Source organism: Lichenostomus cassidix, chromosome 14 (genome assembly GCF_008360975.1).
Source record: "Lichenostomus cassidix isolate B80296 chromosome 14, HeHo_3.0, whole genome shotgun sequence".
Lineage (NCBI taxonomy): Eukaryota > Metazoa > Chordata > Aves > Passeriformes > Meliphagidae > Lichenostomus > Lichenostomus cassidix.
The window spans coordinates 5,293,028-5,314,470 of record NC_139495.1 but is presented as its reverse complement, the minus strand read 5'-3'; the positions used below and the strand labels follow the sequence as shown (position 1 = coordinate 5,314,470).

The 21,443-nt window shown below is 38.9% G+C and overlaps 2 protein-coding genes across 2 annotated transcripts in view; one reads left to right on the top strand and one right to left on the bottom strand.

The window, feature by feature from the left end:
• CHLSN (cholesin) overlaps positions 1-20,116 on the bottom strand; it is a 119,036-nt gene extending 98,920 nt beyond the window's left edge. Inside the window, exons 1-3 of the mRNA XM_085074605.1 lie at positions 20,014-20,116; positions 19,402-19,477; positions 18,652-18,794 (exon numbers count right to left, since the gene is read on the bottom strand). Coding sequence (XP_084930731.1) covers positions 18,652-18,780 — 129 coding nt within the window. The 5' untranslated portion in view covers positions 18,781-18,794; positions 19,402-19,477; positions 20,014-20,116. The remainder of the gene's footprint in view (positions 1-18,651; positions 18,795-19,401; positions 19,478-20,013) is intronic.
• Positions 1,327-7,388, top strand: GPER1 (G protein-coupled estrogen receptor 1). Its single transcript, XM_085074601.1, has 3 exons — positions 1,327-1,580; positions 2,136-2,282; positions 3,624-7,388. The coding sequence occupies exon 3, from the start codon at positions 4,054-4,056 to the stop codon at positions 5,125-5,127; it is 1,074 nt and encodes a 357-aa protein (XP_084930727.1). The 5' UTR covers positions 1,327-1,580; positions 2,136-2,282; positions 3,624-4,053; the 3' UTR covers positions 5,128-7,388.
• Positions 20,117-21,443: the final 1,327 nt, after the last annotated feature.

The window sequence follows — 21,443 nt, the reverse complement described above, 5'->3', positions numbered from 1 at the left end:
TGGAAATGACAAACAGTGAGATTAAGATAGATTAATCAGTAACAATAATTTGACTGCATAAACAAGAGCCTGAAAATGCTGTGATCTGTTTTAGGAAACAGGATTCAGGGGATTCGCACGATCATCTCATAAAATATTTAGTGAAATACAAAGCTCGCTAATTACAATATAATAAGACAATATAAAAAATTACCATAATACTAGATAGGACCTCTCATGTTTCACTGTTCTACTAGCACAGAAAACAGCTGCTTCATGGGTCCTTTGAAACAGAATTTCCTAACAATTCTGGAAGTATGTTAAAGTGACATACTTCTTACCATTAATTCAAACAAGAAAATTAGCCTTCAGAATTATACATTTTAATAGCAAATCAGCTGATATTCACAGCTAGACAAGCAAGGACAGACAGACCAGCTGATTATCAAATCCAGTCCCCCTTAATAACAAACAACTGACACCCAGAAGTGAACATTACACATAAAGAAAAGTGAAAAATCCTTCAGGCCCTTGCAAGATCAGTGGAAGCTCTGCAGGACAGAACTAAGTACAGCAAAACCACATGATCAACAAACAACAATAAAGACTCTTTTTCATCCTGTTCTTTTACGACAGCAGAAAATTAGGACCTTCAAAGCTGGTATCACAAGATTTTTCTAACATTTACATTATTCCAGTCCTACAATGCCATGATATTTGTACACTCCTCAAAGCAAAACACTTTAGGCTCTGTCCTCATCATCCTGTATTAAAACACTCCATTCCACACACAGCAGAAAAATCCTGTTCAGAGAAAATTTCACCAACACCAATTTGCGCAAACATTCTTTTGATCTAAATAATAACGGATTCCCAAACTATTTATGAAGAGCAATTACGCATGAACATCTTAAAAAAAAGCTTTTTAGCAACACTGCCAAATTTTTCTGTTCCTATGAGCAGCGAGGTACAAAAAAATGAACAAATCATATATTTGCCTCAATGAAGGCAAAGTGCTTCTGCTCACAAAGCCACTCATGTAAAGAACCTCTGCTTCACTTTTCTACAGATGAGGATTTTGTAATCTAAAAATATTTGACCACTGTAATTGATGTCATACATCTACTATAATGACATGTTAATTGCTTACTCCACACTTCTGAAACTGTCACATTGTCTTCCTGAAGTCCTAAATGCTGAGATCCCATTCACCTTATTCCACAGAATGATGCTCTGATGTACAGCAAAGCCACTCAGGGCACTTAACGTTAGGTGTCAGATCAATACAATCACAGAAAACTACTTCCATAAATAAAATATTTCTCTTTTATGAGGCAGGTTTGACTTTCTTGCCGTTCTAAGAATTCTGGCCACCAGTAGGTGGTGTTACTGGAAATGGCAAGTAGGATTTTTTACCCCCTGCAGATGAAATGCAAAACTCCACCTGCAACACTGGTGGTTCAATGCAAAACTGAGGCTCCTCATTCTCTGTAGGGTAAGCTTATTTTATCCATGTTATTTTGAGCTGGGCAATTCTAAGAAGTAAGAGAATAACAACCTGAAAATTTCAACACAAACAGCAAAATGGGATCGACTTGAAGGTAGGAAAACTGAAATTTATCTTGTCAGTTTAGCAAATGACTCTTCATAGATGCTTGATGTCTTCAATCAAGTATTTCCCTTTAGACTGCCCAGAGGCTTTTAAAAAATAGCACAAATAACAGTAATAATTGCTTTATATCCATATAAAGTATGCTTCATTGCAATTTGCAAATAAATCTCTTAATCATTGATCAGCTGAGCTCCAGATTTGAAGGGACTATAAAACTTTAAAATACACCAGAGGCAGAAAGGAGGGTGCAATGAACACCAGGCAAAATAAAACTGACAAATACTAGAGAAAAGACGCTCGAGTAGTTCTAGTAAGAAAAGCAACCAGCAGAAACAGGGTTAATTGCAGCCTTATAAGGCTGTTCAGCAGCACTTCAACTGCACACAAATTAGAACAACCCTGGGAATCTATAAAGCTTGTTTTATTGCCAAGGACATGCAGCAAGATCTGCATTTTGCTCTCGTAAACCATCCTCTATTTAATACGTTTTAAAGCAGAATAGACTTTTATATGATTTTTGTCTTTACTGCTGAATCATCAACAGGTGGCATCCACTGCAGCTCTGCTCACCTAAATGCAAGTTTTTTACCGAGAGGACAGTGGAAGTTGGCACATCCATTACGTGTGCACCCAGCAAGGACCAGCCTGCTGCTGTCTGCAGGAAAACCAGCCCGGGAGAAATGGAATTAAGGTAAAATGAAGTGTTTCACAGTACATAGTTACCTGTAATGCTTTTAATTGCTCGGCTTTTGGCGGCCTTTCCGAGGTAATTAAAATCTGACCACAGACCAACCTTTTAAAATCAATTGCTCAGGCTGTTAACTTATCTTTTATTGTATTTAAATCTGTTTTACTGCCGTGTTCACAAATAAAAGGATATTCCATAAAGACAACAGTTTATGTCTGGCTTCCATAGCTGCTTGAAACAAACTACAAACCTTACTCTAATAAGTGTAATTTTATATGGATATTTTAGCATGCAGATTTACACCATTAAATTGATTCAAAACACAGCAACAGGTACTGGGAACTCATGGCTGTTTCATTAAGAAATTGAAGCTCTGGAACCTGTATCTTTATTTAAGTATCTGTAGCTATTTCTGATTACTTGCATACATTTAAGTAAACTCAGAGCTATGTTTCTGACTAAAAATATTCTAACACTCCTACTCCACTAGTGGTCTGCTCTTTCCTCCCCCAGATTGCACATTGGCAGGATTTAAGTCATTAAAATGTGGAAATATGCATGAATTTTACTAGCAAATGATTTTTAATGTGTTTTCATGTAAATAAAATCCAGGGTTTGATAGTAAGATGAAGATTAAAGCAAATCAAAGCATTTAAAACTTAACACAGAATATCCTGGTTTATAATTTTCTTGCTGTTTTGTTTGTTTGGAGTGTCTTTTGTTTGGCTCTTCCTTTTTTTAAATAAACTTCTAGCAATGCTTCAAAGTGCGTAACATTCAACATTTAGAAGTAAACAAATCCAATAACTGGTATTTTCCATTACCACCCAGAAGTCAGTGAAACATAATAAATCTCAACAAAAAACAAATTGAGTATAATAATGTTGCTGTAAATCAATATGCTGCTTGTATTACCTTCATTTCTAAAATTTGCCTTTCCCTCCCACTGAAAGCAGCAAGAACCAACTGCTTTTCATCTCTGTTGCCTTCTCAGCCACAGACTCTGTTATTTATTAGCCTTACAAGTTGATAAAATAAATATATATCTATAAATATATATAAAATAGTTCTCTTTATTAGGCTAAACTCACTCGTCTGATTTCTCTGTATTTCTGCATTTTCTAACACTGAACCCCTGAAGGCTACATACAATTTTAACAGACCTGCCCTCACCATGTATTCTCATCCAGAACAAATTTAAATTCTTTTAACTGAACCTTTGCATATCTATTTAAACATGATGTTTCCCACAACCTCAGCTGTGATGTTTAGTTAGCAGAAGCTAATGGCACATGGAACAGTGCTGGAATATGAGATTAATCGTTTTCCATTTGCAAATTGCAGGTCCAAGGATGTTCATTGATTATTAAAAGAAAACAAATGGAGCTAAAATTCCACTGCCTTCCAACTTGCATGAAGAAACACTGTTGATGAAAAGCTTTTATTAAAGAGACCCAAGTACCATCATGGTAAAAAGATTCCTACATGATCTTAAGGCATACAGGAACTGCAAATTCTCTCATTTGCAACGTATATAGCGTCCTGTAAAACAAATTAAGACATTCACTATTTGTAGTATTATATTTCAGTCAGTTTTAAGTCTTATTAATCTGACTTCCAAAGAGTTTTCATTTCCTATACAAAAGTGTATATTTTTTCAATTCCAATCAAAAATGCTTACTAGGAATTCAGTTGAAACCAAAAAAAAATCTGATTTTTTTGCTATTGCCACCAAACTGTGAGTACTAGTATCTTTTCTGCAGATATTTTAACCATGGAAACTTATTCTGCCTCAATAGCACCTGTTCTATGTAACAGCACAACCTTTAACCTGAACGGATCCCATTTGTGTAACGAAAGCATATCCTCTAGACTAGCTGATAAATCAGAACACCAACAATATGTTATTGGCCTTTTCTTATCATGCCTTTACACAATATTCCTTTTCCCCATCGGTTTCGTAGGAAACATTCTGATACTGGTTGTCAACATTAGCTTTCGGGAAAAAATGACAATCCCAGACCTTTACTTCATAAACCTGGCAGTGGCTGATCTCATTCTAGTGGCAGATTCTCTCATCGAGGTGTTCAATCTTGACGAGAAGTATTACGATATCACCATCATTTGTACCTTCATGTCTTTGTTCCTTCAGATCAACATGTATAGCAGCATTTTCTTTCTGACATGGATGAGTTTTGACAGATACCTAGCCCTGGCCAAAGTCATGAGGTCCAACCTCTTCCGCACTATGCAGCACGCTAGACTGAGCTGTGGGCTCATATGGATGGCGTCCATTTCGGCAGCTCTAGTCCCATTTACGGCCGTGCACTTACAGCACACCGGAGAGGTCTATTTTTGCTTTGCAGATGTAAAAGAAATCCAGTGGCTAGAGATAACCCTGGGGTTTATTATCCCCTTTGTGATCATCGGTCTTTGTTACTCATTAATTGTCCGAGTCCTTATAAAAGCGCACAAGCACAGGAGTCTCCGTCTGCGGCGGCAGAAGGCTCTGCGCATGATTTTTGTTGTTGTCCTGGTTTTCTTTATCTGCTGGCTCCCTGAAAACGTCTTCATTAGCGTCCAACTTCTCCAGAGGAAAAGCGAGCCCGTCTCTTCAAACAGCCCATCCTTCAGGCATGATTATCCTTTAACAGGACATATTGTGAACCTAGCGGCTTTTTCTAATAGCTGCCTGAACCCTTTGATTTACAGTTTTCTGGGGGAAACCTTCAGAGACAAACTGCGACTGTACATTGAACAGAAAACAAAAATGTCAACGTTGCATCGCTTCTGTCAGGCTGCCTTAACGTCTGTCATTCCTGACAGTAACGAGCAATCAGAAGTCTGATTTAGTAGTGCTTGTGTAAAACATATGACTGTGAAGTTGTGCAAATAGTGAACAAAATGCTTGCTACTAACAGAAGAAAAGTGCATTTGTGTGTGTGTGTATATGTATATATATATATTGTATCTCTCTGAGTATTGAATGTTTATATTCAAAATGTTTTTATGACAAGACTTTAATGTAGAGGAATATGTTTTAGTCAGATTTATATTTAATTATGAACAGGATTATTAAAAGCTGAGCACTGAAGAAGCTTTATTTTGTATTATACATGTATGAATGACAATATAAGAGAAAATTTTATCAAGTTAGGAAGACTCAAGATGTAATCTGATTATCAGAGATGATACTTTGCTGGTGTATTTAAGGTACTTCCACTGAAATAATGAAGCTGCCGTAACAGTGAGGAAAAATCATTACAACATATCGATGTGAAGATGCAGAAAACATTGATTTTTTTCATCCAAACATGTTAAGATAAATGACTTTGCTTACAAGAACTACATAGTACTATCGTCACTGTATTCTAGCATGTCTTCCATGATGAGGTTTTTTTAATCTTAATATAATCAAGCACAGTGGTGAGTTTTTGTCTCCTAAATGTAATCTACTGTTTACATCAGTACTTGATCAAAACCAAAATCATATGTAACTGTAGTGCTCATCTCTTCACAGAAGCAACATGCAGTGCTTCATTCTGTCTTTTAAGGATTGACCCAGATGATGTCTTCCAGGACAGACATAATTGGGCTTTTTGTCAAAAATGCTACCTACATTCATACCTGCCTTCAAATTTGAGTGCACGTTGCATGAGATCTGTTCACATTCAGCAGGTCTATTTTGATTGCCAGAACAAAATAATGTGATTTTTAAGCAAATGTTTCTTTCTGCAAAAGATATTGTAGATACAGTGTAGATATTGCTTATGAAAATGACAGAAGCCTCCATTTTTAGAAAGGAAGAACTCAGGTAATGGAGAGTGGGATTCGTGATTATCAGATCTGAACTTTGTGCACATCCCTCCCACCTCCAGAAACCACGAGCCTTTCAAGATTGTAAGGTGAATATTGGATGCTTTGATTATTTGAAGATTAATTATACTAAGCAAAGAAATGATAGCACCACTTACTGGAAAACGATAGGGTTTCTTTTCTTCCAGCAAATAATTGGGTTTTAAATCTGATTGATGTTTAGCACAGGTTACTCCTGAACTTGTTCAGAGGAGGCTATAAAGTTCCTAGAGATTAGTGTGCCAGATCATTAAAACATCACTTGCTGCATCTCTCAAGTGAATAAACTCATTTCACTTCTGTGCTTATTGACTGAAGCACCAAAACTCAGCAGAATAAGATGCTCTGTCCTATTTTCAAATGTCATATACTAATTAATTAGCACAATAACAGATTTTAAAGGAGTTTTAAAAGTAGACCTTTAAAAGAATGACTAAAGCTACTAAAGCAATAAAGAAAACAGTGAAAACAATGATTCCACTCATATTTCTCATGAAATATCTTGAGTTTCCTAGTGGAAGTTTTGGCCACAAAAGACTTGACCTATAAACAGAAAGGCCACAAGACGATGATAGCTGAATTTGAAATAGATAGCTGGATATTCCTGCAGCTCCAACAGGAACTGCAGGGTGGAGTCTGATGCAACTGCAGATTATTTGCACGTGATTGCTAATCACAGTCTAAGGAAAAATGTCATTTAGTCCCATCCTCCCTGTAGAACACCAAATAGATCTTTTCTCAAGAAAGATGCAAGTATAACACACTAAAAAACACTTAGCAAGTCATCTCACACCACTGTGCTGCAGCACACCTAGGTTGCCCTTTTTCCTCAGTATTTTCCCTTTTGGAATTAGCCACAATTACTCAGGTCCTGGACTGCCAATAGACATTAATCACACCATTAAAGATGGCTATTTCAGCCAACACCCAGCTGAAGGAAGGGATAATTGGCTTGGCAATGCAATTCTGAGGAGTAAGACACATCTTGAGCTTACAGGTGTATTAGGTTTGTGCAATCCTGATGCTTGCCATGAATAAATAACTTATTTGAGGTTACAGGAATACACTTTCCCAATTGCAGTTGTTGCTTATTTTGGTTTTATAGGAATAAGATCCTTTCCCTTTCTCCTTCCTTCCAAGGCAGGGATCACGTTTGTGATCAAGGCTATGGCAGAAGCCCTTCTAGTACCTCTGTAGAACACAAATCAAGAAAGTCCTTGTGCAGAAGCTTGTAATAATAAACAAACAGCACTAGCAAATGCCTGCTCATACATCTCTCAAAGTAGTTTGTTTCTAAATTATCAGATTCAGTAATACACAGTAAAATCTAGGAAATATCAGGTTACTATAGCATGAAGAAAACCATATTTACTCAACCCGAAACAACCTACTGCACGTTTAAAGCCAAATTATAAACCTAAAATACCTGAAGAGTTCCCTACTGCTGGTATTTTGGAACAGGCTTACGAACTGTGCCTGAAATTACTAAATTTAAACGTACTTATTTTAAATGCAAAGCACTCTCCCAGCTGAAAAAACTGCACACTTATTCCCAAAGCTTTTTTTTTTTTTAAGCAGTAACTCTGTACAAAGTAATATTTACAGAAATGTCATACAACTGCCATGTATTTATGTGCACAACATGCTTTCTGCAGTCCATCATCTTGCAATAACTCATTACTATGGCTTATCCATGGACCAAAAAGATTTCAGCCTGATGTGTCATTTTCTTTAATTTCAAAGAAATAATCACCAGTAAATAAAACCTTTCATAGAATGCAGAGGAAAAAGGGAATAGGAGCAAGAATTTTGATACAACTTCTTCACTTTTTTCTCTGGTCTCTGACAAATTGTTTAATTGCTGAATTTAGGGAAAGGATTCCATATGCCTTTCTAAAACACTGGACTGATGCCAACGATGAGATTTAAAAACCTGTTTATCACAATGCCTACAATCGTTGCTATTATAGTCTATATCAAGTTTCCAGACATGAAAAGCCTAGTATTAGGAAAACCTCACAGGAAAGAGGAGAGGGGGAAAAACCAAAGAATCCCTGAAACCATTAACTGCTTTTGAAAATAAAACATTAGCACAAGAATGCCTTGAATGCACAGAGTATAACTGAATATCTAGAAACAAACAAACAAACAAAAAAAAAGCAAACAGCACAAACTAGCACCAATCTGGACTTGATGCAACTGAAAGCAACAGGCTTCCCTCAGCTGTGTAGAAAGATATGAGAAAAAGAGTTACCTGAGACTTCTTTAACATGTTAAAGAGATGCTGTAACTTTGCATTCTTTTAATAGCTTTAGGACACACAACATCCACCTCTCGAAAATGCAAAGTCTGAAGATAAAGTTTGATTCATTTATGAAAAGCATTACAGGATGGGAGGGCATGTGACAGAGAATTTGAATCAATGAGTCAGGCAATCCCAGATTCTGTGCAATGCTTTGACATAATACGGGCAAGATGCAAGGAAAGTCACCTCTCCCTTCAAAAGCTTGGAAAAAAAATTGAGCACAAAGTTTTACAAGAACATGCTCGTAAAATTTCAGACTAAGTATCTGTGTTTCAAACAAAATTCACTGGCTGTACAGTGCAGGCTCTAATCTTTTTTCCAGCCATCAAGTTGTGTTAAGAGTATAACCGAATTTTTTCCCGTGTAAGGATTTTGCTGTATTCTCTCAGCTGTTTATTAAGATTGCAAAAGGGAAAAGGTTGTCTGGACAATTTTAAATGGTTAGGATTGTCACATAAAAATGTGTTAAAGAGTGGTTTACCATAAGTAAAAGCATGTCAAGTTCAACCCTGATTATCATTAATTCCACTGGAACTTGTGTCTGCATAACTAAAAACAAGTGAGTGTATGAAGAAGCAGGCTTGAATTTTAATAGCTACTCATGAAAGTGAGCCAATGAATTAATTTGATTTTGATTGAAAACAACAAAGATAAGGGCTTGATTTGAATTTAAGGGACAGTATCCTTCCCTTGCACTCTAAGTCGTACCTTACCCATTCAGACCAAGATTTAAAGTCTTCATCACAGAAGAACACAGGGCCAAGTTCATTGTTTATTTTTCCTTTTCTATGTTAAAACTGCAACATATAATAGGGAACAAGTCACTTTTAAGACACGCACACAGAACACCTTTTCCCTTTACCCTTAAGCTGTGCTGTCAGGGAAGTGTGTTGTGCTACATGCCCTGTGCTGTGTTTTAAAGAGAGACACACCAGACATGAAAATCTCAACACCCTCCATTCACATATATAATTTAGGTGTCCTTTCCTTAAGTGTTGTCCAAACTATTTCTTCCACAGTGGCATTTAATACAATGCACTTTTAACCCTTAGGTTTGAGCTTCCTTTTAGACTTCCCTTCCATCCCATGGCAGCATGACCCAGCCAGGAGCTAAGAATAAACAGCTGCACATTGAGCCACCCAAGATGCCAACACAAGAGCAATGCCCTCTCAGGACTGCAGACTCTGCAGGACCAGCTCTACTGGCAACTCAGTTTCTTGCATGCTAGTTTGTTTATTTTACTTATGTCCACTAAATTCCACTAGAAAGGTATATAAAGATGATTGTCTGAGTCTCAGAAATTCACCTGCAAGTTTAGAATGGCTTTTGAAACTGTTCAACCCCCAGGATAAAACCACATTCAAGTTTCCACCCTGTTTTCTCAAATTGTTCAAACAGTCTGTTACAGGTATATGCAGACATTTCAAAGTTCTAAATTAAACTACTGAGCTGTTCATTACCAAGAAGTAAAACCCTACCTTCTCAAAATAAATATTTAATGCAGCAGGATAAGCCTTTTCAAAGGAGCAGCTTTGCTTGCAAGTCCCAGCTCACTTGACCTGCTAGCAAAATCACTGAAAAGGTTTAAGACCTTTTCAAATTGCATTGAATGTGTTTTCTGGAAGGACTTTAAAAAACTGTGGGGGAGAAAAGACATAGTACTGAAACAGGAAAATTATTAGGATATTGTTAAATTATCCTTAGAATTAGAGTTAAGGCGATTTTTACAGAAAGAGCTCAGTGGTAGAATCGCCTAATAGTGCTGGAGATAAATTTGTTTTCTGCCTCAGCAGCAGAAATATTTCCTTTCCCAGACATTCTCTCAATAGAAACAGTAATATAATGGCAAATAAGATTTTCTTCCTTTCATTCTCTCCCCATTCAGAACTACAAAAGAGAAATAGCCTGTACCTGACTACAGAAACCTTTTAACTCTTGTGCTCCAGAGTGAAGTGCAGACAGCAAACTGAGAAAGAACTCAAGAAAAGAGCTCACTTAAACGATGTGATAGTATTCCCAACATCCACCTGACACATGAGAATCAAGGTGGGAAGAAGATACAGACAGTGATGTGTGTGGGAACTTAATTTATAAACTTGCTTGGCTTCCAAAGACACTAAGTCAGAATAATTACTTCTGATACTACAAGCTCATTCTCTAGAACAGTGAGAAACATGACACGTTATTTTCTTATGCTAATTAAAGCTGCCTGATGATGGGTGACACTGCTGGAGTGCTGTGGGATCAGAAGCCCAGCCTGGCTGGCAGATGTGCTGCTGGAGCCAACTCTGGAGCACACAGAACCCAACAGCATCCTGAGCCCAAAACAAGGAGTCCATGAGGACCCCATGGAAAACTGCCCCATCTCCTGCTGATTTTTGCTCTTCTTGACTCTCACTGACACCGAGTGAGACCTTTTGGGTCTTGGCCTGAGATTTTATTCCAAGGCCTATCGATCAGGACAGTTGACTGCTTCTATTCTAAGCTCAAACTAGATCATGACTTAATCCTTGTAAAGAAGACAAGCATGGTTAAAGCAAAGCACAGTAAACTTTACAATTAAAAAAACCCCCAACCTCACATGTTTATTAAAAGATGCCTTTGGAGTACAAGCTTGAAACCATGAAAGATGGGATTTTCATAATAAAATAGGAAAAGCTTGTCTATGCCAAAGGTATTTTTGAAAAAAGAATCAGCCAGTGAGGTACATGAAGGCTCCTAAGTACACAAAAAGCCCATGACCAATTTCAATGACCTTTGTATTGCAGTTCAGTACAACAGTTCTGTAACCACCTAGTTATTTTACAAGTGGGTAAGGATGAATAACTCCCCTTTAGGATTCAGTACCTAATGTAAAGGTGGGATGGAATGACAGCTACTAAAAGCCTGTATTTTCCATGGATACTTCAGATTTTCTATTCTCTTTACATAACCACTCTGCTCCTTTCTAAGCAATGCAGCTCCTAGCCTTCAGTACATTCTCTGAAGAGCTTTGACATCTTTCAGACTCTCAGATGGTAGGAAGAGCTGTCTGCCCTTATGTATATGCTGTTCACAATAGTCTGGTTTACAGATGCAAATTATTAAGATAATGCTGAGAAATTTAATAAAACACTGGTTGATGATCTTCCGTTTGATGTCCTACAGAACTCCTGTGGGATTCAATTAGAAATAGGTAAATGCATTCAAAGACAGAGTCTGGTTCCCCTGTCAAATACCTTCATGCTTGTACCCTCGATATTTCAGGCAGGTTCTAAAAGTCAGAAGATTAATTTTCTGTTCTAATTACTTGTTGGATGTAACAGACAAGCACTTTCCAAATATTTATTAATCTGTGTGGCTTTGATCTAATACCCAAGAGCCATTTTATCTATGCTGTAATTTATTAACATACATAAATATACACTGATCTTTCATGTGGTTCACAATATTGCATCTAAACACAAAAGGTATTTTGAGGGAGGAAACGTCTCATTTCTCATTTATACTGTGGAAGCAGCCATCACCCCCCTTTTATCTGCACCAAAATATTGGTGGTTAAATTTTTTAATCTATTTCATCAACACACAAAAAGTCGTATTTTATAAAAATCCTTATACCAGACTCCCACATTGTTTAAACAAGCAGCAGCATTTCATCAAGGACGGGGCTGCTTTTTAGAATAAATATATTTTAAACATCCAGATGTGTGCCATTTGAGGTTTTTTGAACAAATTAACATTAACAAAACAGGACTGAGAGCAATAAAGAGGAAGTATCAAATCCACAAGAATCAGGACCCTTTATTAATACATTATACTTCACACACTTCCAAGTTTCAAGCCCTGTTTAGAATAACTGCCTTTGAATATCCATTTCTCTGCTCTTTATCCTGTATCTGAATGCAGCAAACATCCTTTCAAGCTTATAACTTAATTTCTTGCCAAGTGAATGCATTTTGTGAATTCAGACATGTAACGGGACTTTTTTTGTAACTGAAGTTACACATATTTTGAGGTCTTGTGCCAAGTTTTCCATATTGAACAATTTGGGCCTTTTCCAGCAATTTTATTTGATGATGCCTCTCTCTATGAGGAATTGGAAGTCACCAGTACAGAACCAGAATAAAATCATTATTGGAAAAGGGCAGAAAACAGTGTTCTCACTGGACTGGAACTGGGTGACAGTCACACAGACCTTGTCTTTGCTCCTCCAACAACTGAACACTCAACAATTCAGCCCACAAGTGGGAATCCTGTCCTGAGTCTCAGTTTGGTTAAGATTTGCAGCTAAGGCATGAAAGCAAGGATTTATAGTGGAAATCCAACAAGAACCACCAAGGAAGGTCTCACCAGCAAGCAGAGAATGAGGGCTGAGAGGAAACGACAAGTACGTGCTCTGAGAAGAGAAGGAAGAATTTCTCCTCTCAACAGCAGAGAAGGGACTGTTGTGTTTCACCACCAAATTCCCCATCAATTTAATACCCTGGCTTTGTTAATAAAAGTAGGGAATTAACTTTGAATGGATACAGATTAAGGCAAAGACCCAGAATTAGCATGAAACTCTTGTTGGCCAATATGAAATGAAGAATGCACAATTCCTTTAAACACAAGTAAGAAATACACCACATATTGTTTATACCAAACACAGTTGGGGACGTGAGCCTTTCGCCTGGGAAAACCATCTTCAAAGTAGCAACTGTTTTCCCAGCTGTGAATACTCTTTCCTGGGAAATCTATTCGTACCATTACAAAAATAATTTTCAAAGGAATGTGAAATTATGCAGCCTAATCTATGCACATCCATATTTCAGACACGATTCTGTACCTTCTTAGACATGTCTGTTTACAAAAGGCCTGCTATTCTCTATAAACACTACATGGGTGTCACAATTAAATTTACCCTACATTTTAAAGTAAATAAATGTATGGTTAATTTAATAAAATCATTTGAGGCAACTCTATCAATATTCTGATGAAGAAGTGTTAGCAGGAAACAAATGTTTCAGTCCCATAACCAGCTGCCCTCAAAGTTTGTTGTTTTGTGGTTGGTTGTTTTTTTTAAATTTCCCTAATTTGAGAAATATTGCATAGATAAGAAAGCAGATAAACCAAGTAAGATGTCACACAGTAAGCCATAAATACCACATGGATTTAAAGCTTCATAATTATTTCCAGCTATCAGAAGGCCAGAGAGGCACTAAGAAGCCAATGGGCCAGCAAACTTGTCTCTTTGAAAAAAAAAAAAAAAGTAAAAAAAAAAGTAAAAAATCCCCAAACACAAAACCCAAGAATAAACATTCAACTGAAAGGTAGCCCAACACAAAAAGAAATAGGCCCAACATTTTAATTATAGACTGACAAAACCTAGCAGACCAACAAGGGCAGAATATTATCCACCCTGACATTTAACTTGGCCATTTTGAGAAATAGCTCCCACCCCACCCTTTATCACTGGGTAACTGCTTTCTGCTGATGTATCTTTCCATCAAGGCACAAGAAAGAAGATGAAAGATTATGTCATCTTCTCTTCATAACATGGACAAAACTGTGTTTGCATGTTAAAAATACTTTAAAATTGCTCAGGAAAACCCCCCTACAAGACGAGATTCTTATTTTCGGAGCTTAAGCTAAATAAGATTAAACGTTTGGGAATTTATTTCCCTTTTCCTTTTTTTTTTATAATATTTAAGGGTTTTTTTTTACATATTCCTTGAAGAAAAATTAATAACCTCAGATAACACTGATGCATACAACACAGGATTAAGCTAGAACAGCAGAACCAAACAAGTGCAGGAAGAGTGGACAGTGGAAATGCAATGCAAACAGTTTCCAAAATATACTTTAAATGTATTTAAGATACAGCTAATAATGGTAGCCTGGTAATCAGAAGAAAATCCTGCAACATCACACTAAGTTGCTAAGTTCACGGCATTTTTTTTAGGATGGGAAAATATAAACCAAGTTATTTCGATGGTTACAAGATAAGCTTTCCATTAATTAGAAAAATAAATTAAAGGAACAATAAAGGATTACTGAGTTTGTTTGCAAACCATCCACAACTCATTATTTCGAGAGCAGGCTTTGGGATGAATTAGTGGGTTGTCAAACAAATAAATACACTGTCTGATGATAGCTTTACAGTATCTGCTGGATCAGTTTGCACCAATGTCTGGTTTGCATTCATTAAACATTCAAATTATTAGCCCAGTTACCTGATTACAAGCAGCATTACAGATCATATCAAAGCAGCATTCCTAGTTCTTCCACTGAGCTCATGCCCAAAATGTTTATCTCCACAGCTTAAACACAGTTTTATGGGGTTTTCTGCTGCTACATGCAAACAGTGATTTCAAGGAGTCTTTTTTTTTTGTGGTTTGCTTTGCAGCTTAATATTTCTATATTGCTCTTTATGATAACTTCCAAAAAGCTGAACAGAAAAACACTTTCTTTACAAATTGTGCCATTTTCCATCTAGTAAACAGATCCTACTGTTTGGGCACCTGCACACTCTGATGAAAGAAACACCATGAGCTACTTGTTTATTTGCCATTGTTTGTAGTATCTGTATGGAATCTCAAAAATTAAATTCCATTCCCACTGATCCTTCCTTTATCTGAGGAGAACGTTGATTCCTCCCCCTCCAACCACTTGAAATGCTGAAGACAACAAGGAAGCACAAGGATACACCCACTGGCTGTATGAGCATTACCTAAAGTACCCTCCAACCACCAACAAGGGGATTTGATTTATAAAGATTGATCATCCTTTAGTCATTGTAATTTTCCTTGAAGTTACAATGCTTGCTAGACTAAATTGGGAAGGAACAGGAAATTAACATTGTTTTCCATGGATTACGAGTTTTGAGTCTCGCCTAATAGATGTTCTGTTCTGAAAGAATTTCCTACTGTTCTGCAGAGAGCCAGCAGCTCTGCAAACAGCACTGCAGCAACAAGATCTGCCCGTAAATGACAAGATCCTTTGACACAGTAAGGTCATTCTGGGCAGGACTCAAATAGCCCTGGGAAACAAAGCAACCACATGTTGTTCCCTACCTACAGTGCTGCAACTGTCAGGAGGGCTGTTCCAGTCAGCTTTGTGGCATTGAGGCAGCTGGAAGTTTGAAGGATGAAGAAATCCATAATCTGAAGCAAAACAGGGGTAATTGCAAGGAAACACTTCTAAGGGTTCTGTTATTTCAAGATGACACCTTAACAATATTGTAAATTTTTTTTTTCAGAGAACTGAAACATAATGAACTTGTCTCAGAAAATATCATCAGGAAGTTGTTACCTAAGAAGTCAGGGGTAATTGCAAAGAAACACTCCTAAAGGTTCTGTTATTTCAAGAAGACATGTTAACAAGACAGTAAATATTCTTTCTCAGAGAACTGAAACAAAATTAACTTGTCTCAGAAAAATCCATCAGGAAGTTGTTACCTAAGAAGCCAATATTTAACTTCAAACTACCAGTCTACAGGGCACATTTTAAATCTTTTTTCTTCATGCCTATGTTACACTTTGAAAGAAAAACTTCCTGATAATTCAACCTATAAGTATCTTAGTAAACTATAAAAGTCATTAAAAAACATGTAAAACTAATGTCTAGGCATAAAAAAACCAAACCATTATGTTATGCAATTATTGCCAAATAGGTAAATAGAACAGTAACAACAGGAAAATCACTCAGATAAACCACAAGGCTGAATTAGGTTTTAAAATTTATTTAAACTTTAAAACTCAGCTCCACCACTGAGATGTGTCACTTAGAGCTGTGTGGTTCTAAGATCACTCATGAAAACATTGATATTGGTCTTGAATTGCTTATTGCTATTTAGGGTAAACAGAAGAAATTGAGTAGATGAAAATCAATAAAACATCAAGATTACTCTGAAAGGTCAAGCTGTTCCAAGGAAAAATGCCTTAGTCAAAGGCTGGCAAGAATTTTTGAAACAAATTTCATGAAGGAATGATCAGTGTACACTAAATTCAGTCACATAAAACGCAGGCCAACTTGCCTTTAGCTCTATAACAAAATCAATTAGAGATTGCTGTACTAGAATAGGAAAAAAAAAAAAAAGAAAAAAAAGTCAATCACAGGAAAGTGACTTAATGAACTTCTGTCCCACCAAAAACTTTGACTTCTTTCTACCACACATGGGACTCCTTAGGAAAAACTGGAGCTGACCCATCCTTACTTTAAGAATGTCAGAAAGAGTTCTCTTTAATTCAGTGACTCAGCCAATCAGAATCCAGTTACCATGATTCAGGAATTCCTATAGGTCCAGGAAAATTCCAGCTTATTTTAAAATAACAGATATCAAAATAAAGAAAGTAAAGGTACAGAATAAACACTCTCAGCAGTTGCTTTTATTTTTGTTCCAAATTTCTTCCTTGGAACCATCCACCCTAACTGAGCACATCACTGCAGCCCCAGAGCTCCTCCCGATCTTCCTGTTCACACAGAGCAGCTTTGCCTTTTTTTCCTGCCACACTTTCCATGCTGACAAGGTTTGATGACCAGGAGCACTTTAAAGAATAAATGCCAGTGTGCCTTAACCAAGCACGTCACACAAAGCTGGGAATACACACACTGAGTAACAATCAAACTGCCAAGCAATTACCTTTCTTTAACCATTTCTGAAGTACAGTTAAGATCTGCCTCACATTTTGCATTCTCAACAGTCACTTCAAACAAAAAATAAGTGGTCTATTAACTCAGACTTTCTTACTATCAACAGTGACAGTTTATAAAGCTGATGCCAAGAAATGGCTTGTCATAGACCTTATATGGCATTCCCTAAAACTCACTATATACACATTCAAGCCACCCACTGGCACCAACTTTTATGATTCTAAGAACTGTTGTGCTTAGTGGTGCTCCCTAACAATATTAAAGATTCTTCTCTCCATTAATATTTGCTCTTTCTTTCACAGTCCTAGAGTGTGCACAGCCCACAAAACTCATTTGGGTGTTCTAAGAACCTAGCACTGGACATCAGATGGTACAAAAAGGCCCCACTTGCTAGGGGCTTGAAGCCCACCTGGGATTAATAATTTACATTAAATTATACAGATTGTCACAGGCAATAAAATTTTCATTTGGACATTTCAATTTCACACAGTTTTATTCTGGAAAATTATTTTCACTCAGATGCAATTACAGCAATGCAAATCCACAGTCTACGATACAAAGGAAAACAGAAACATTCCCTCTTATTAAGCTATAAACACAAAATTTCCTATTTTTGTTTTGATAAAGATGCAGCCCTTTCCTACTTAGGAACATTTCTGCTGAGTTCAAAACTGCAAAAATGTACAGGCCTCTGAAGAGCTACTGCCAATAGGTTGGCTTTTCTTCTATTAGGCTTCCCAAACTCTAAATACAATACCTAGAGACATTTAGGAATGCAAAAGTTCTTCAAAGACATTCTTGCCAATGAGCTTAAATAAAGTCTACTAACAAAATAAGTACTAATTTTTAATTATATGATCTCCATTGAACTATACATATTATAAAGGAAATAACAAGCTTTTACATCTATTTTATGTTAGGTCAGGAAACATAAGATAATTAAGACCATGGCTTCTTGAGGTGATCTTCAGGAATTCCTGAGGAAAAAACCTGCTTTCCCTCTCCACTTCTTGAACTACAGTTCAAGTTCAGAATTACAGTTCTTTGATCTTCATTCCACAGTAACCACTCAGAACAGCAGAATTGAATTGTCCTGTTTATGCATCATTTCCATAAAAAAACCCAACAACCTTCCAGCTCCAATAACATATTGAGATTGCTAATTTCCTTCTCATCAAATTAATTCATAAAATGTTCAGGAATACAAAGAGACTGCTGACACCTTCTGGCCGCTTGACATTCTGTCCAAAAAACAAAAGAATTTCCAAGAAAACATCTTTCATGTTTTCCCATCCACTCAGGATCACATGAAGACTGAAGCTACGTTGAGATTACCATATGACAGCTTCTCACTTGGCTCACCTTTCCCCCACATCCATCCTCTGTCTCTCACAAAAACACCCAAAACAAACACAGATCAGGTCTCTGCCTGCTCTGATCATACCCAGATTTGGCTTAATTTATCTTTGGCTTTTAGCTTTCACTCTAGCCACATTCCATCCAAGGACTCACTGCAACTGAATCCAATGCTACAGTCATGTTCAGAACAGAATCTACAATAACAACAACTCCATACTGTATTGAATTAGAGAGCCAAACCTGCAGCTTTTGCTTCTTCTTCTTCGGTTTAGTTTCCAATTCCAGCTCGTCCTTTTGGGCCACATGTTGTTTCAGCTTTTTTCTCTTTTCTGCCTTCTTTTCTTTCTTTTCCACATTCATTTTCGCCATTCTGAAATGCTGTTCTGTAACAGAAACCACCAAGCTGCAGTTAGAACCTTTTTTTAATATTAAATGTCAGTCTGATATGCAGGCAGTTATAGCATAATTGCACTGGTATGATAATTGTTTGTGACTACTTAACTATGAAATGTATGTTTGCACTGAAATTTGATTCATTTTGGGGAATATTCATGTTTCCTTCAGGAATAAGTTATAGTTAGGCTACTGTAAAAAATGCCAATCTCCTGTAGGAATCTCCACACCTATTGTCCTCTGAGGCCCTGTTGTGTAAAATGCCTCAGTGACCTCCTGGTGGGAATTCCTCTTACCTGAGGCTGTGCTTTCTGCAGGTTATAACACACATTGAACTGTTTGATCAACTGCCTACCTCAGATAACATCAATTAAACCTCTCTCATCTCAAAATACATTCATGGGACTGCTAGTTATCTCATTCACATATATGTGTGTACACTCACAAGCAAAAGGCAAGCCTGTTTGATTACTAAACAGTTTTAAACCACTAGTTATGTTTAAATTGCAGGTTTTTTTCTGTTCTCATATGGGTTAATGTGGTAGAACTATGCTTGAAGAACTGCCTCATTAGTTTTATCTTTAATTTCAGACTGACCTAAGGGTGAAGGTGAACAGGAGTCGCAGAAAACACGTTCTGAAAACAGCTCTACTTGTAGCTCCCTCCTCTTTCTCTGCGAGAAAATCAGATTTTAGTGGCTTTCCCAGCTGCCCCAACACCATCACTTTCCGTGTCAATTTCACAACAACGCCAAATATTGGCTTAGTCACATTTACCTTGAAACACACTCTGAAATATAAAACACAAACCCACGTCGGGAGGCTGACAATGCCAAAGGATGGGTTTGGCAGCTCAGCGCTACCGGAGTCAGGCCTGGCACGTGTCAGCACGGCCACACCTGGGCAGGAGGGACAGCGAGCATCTCCTCCCGGCTTGCCAGCCCAGCACCCCGGCCCTGCTCCCAGCCAGCTCCCCAGGATTCGCTCCCCCACACAAATCCCTGGTTCACATCCCAACACACCCCCGGGATAGCAGCACCCCATCAGCCGCCGCTGCGCGTGTGGCCAGGCCAGGCCAGGCCGGGCCGCCCCGCCTCTCCGCAGCTCCGGGCGGGCAGGGAGAGCCCCGGAGGAGCCCCGGAGGAGCCCCGGAGGAGCCCCGGAGGAGCCCCGCCGCCCCAGAGGAACCTCCCGCCGTCCCCACACGCACCTCCCGCCGCCGCCTCGCCACATTCAACTGAGCCCCACGCTTGGCGCCGCCGCCCGCCCCCTGCCTCTCATTGGCTACCGGGGGAGAATGGAGGTATCTGGTTGGCTACTAGCCTGTCAATCATTCCGCTAGCCAATAGGAAGCCCCGCTCGGAGTTAAAGCGCCCACCCGGAACACGTGTGCTGAGGAGCGCTCGACCGGCTTCTGGCGGCGCGGTGAGTGACGTCATCTCTCTTCGCCGAGAGCCGCCCGTGGCCCCGCCCTTGTGCCTGAGGAATTCCCGGAGTCGGGATTGTGGCAGGGCCGGAGCGGGAGCTGATCGGGCGGGCACCGGGTCATCCTGCGGCCTCCTGGGATCCCCATGGCCCCGCAGGGATCCGCCTGCACCCTCCTGGGATCCCCATGGCCCCGCAGGGATCCGCCTGCACCCTCCTGGGATCCCCATGGCCCGGCAGGGATCACCCGCACCCTCCTGGGATCCCCATGGCCCCGCAGGGATCACCCGCACCCTGACACTCCCGCCCTGCGGTGCAGGACACGCGGTGACAGCCAGCCCAGGTTCCTGCGGGGCTGTGGGCGCTGCTGACACACGGAGATGTGGCTCTGGGCAACGGCTGTGATCCCTCTGAGCCCGCAGATCCTAAAGGCCAGATCCTACAAGATCCTGAAGTCCGATTCAGCGTTACCCGTGTCCCTTTGGGGTCTGAGGGAACGCGTGGAAAGAGGCCAAGGGTGTGGTTGGACAGGAGGTGAAAACACCTCCGAGACAATTTCCAGGAAGCAAATTGGTTTCCATGTTTTCATTTCTATTAATACCACAACGCACAAAATTTTCCACTTCCCCTCGGTAATTCAAGGGCCGGAATTTTTACCACAAACACACACATGGATGACAGCTTTTTTTCAGGATAACCCGAGACAGGGTTGTTTCCCTTTGCTTGGATCCCAGCAGCAGCTGTGATGCTGGGTGTGGAATCACATGCTGCTGGCAAACAGTTCCCTGCACCATTCCACACGCTGATGGGAAGAGGTAACCTTTGCTTTCCTCCTCCCCACGCTGTGAGATGCCACCCTGCTGGGCTGAGCAAAGCCCCTCTCCCCTGCTCCTTGTCCTCACACCATGATCAGAAGCTGGAAAATCCCTTCCCAAACCACCAGTGAGGTGCATGGCACAATTTGGGAATGGGCAGGCAGTTATAAATTATACACAAAAAATTATAAAATATATATAAAATATAGCAACATACTAGGGCTGAGTTAGGGCGTTGGCACACGGGATAATCAGAGGGTGGTTGTACCTAAAATTGAAGTTGTAATTTAAGCTTTTGCTCCAATGTGCATAGCATGTTTTCTATCTTTAGGCTTCCTAAAATACTGACTGTTATTGCATATCCTATTGTGACATCCTGTGGTTAAACCCAGTATTACAG

Bases quoted from the DNA above. Each gene is read 5' to 3' on its own strand.
- GPER1 (XM_085074601.1), top strand. From the start codon at position 4,054: ATGGAAACTTATTCTGCCTCAATAGCACCTGTTCTATGTAACAGCACA.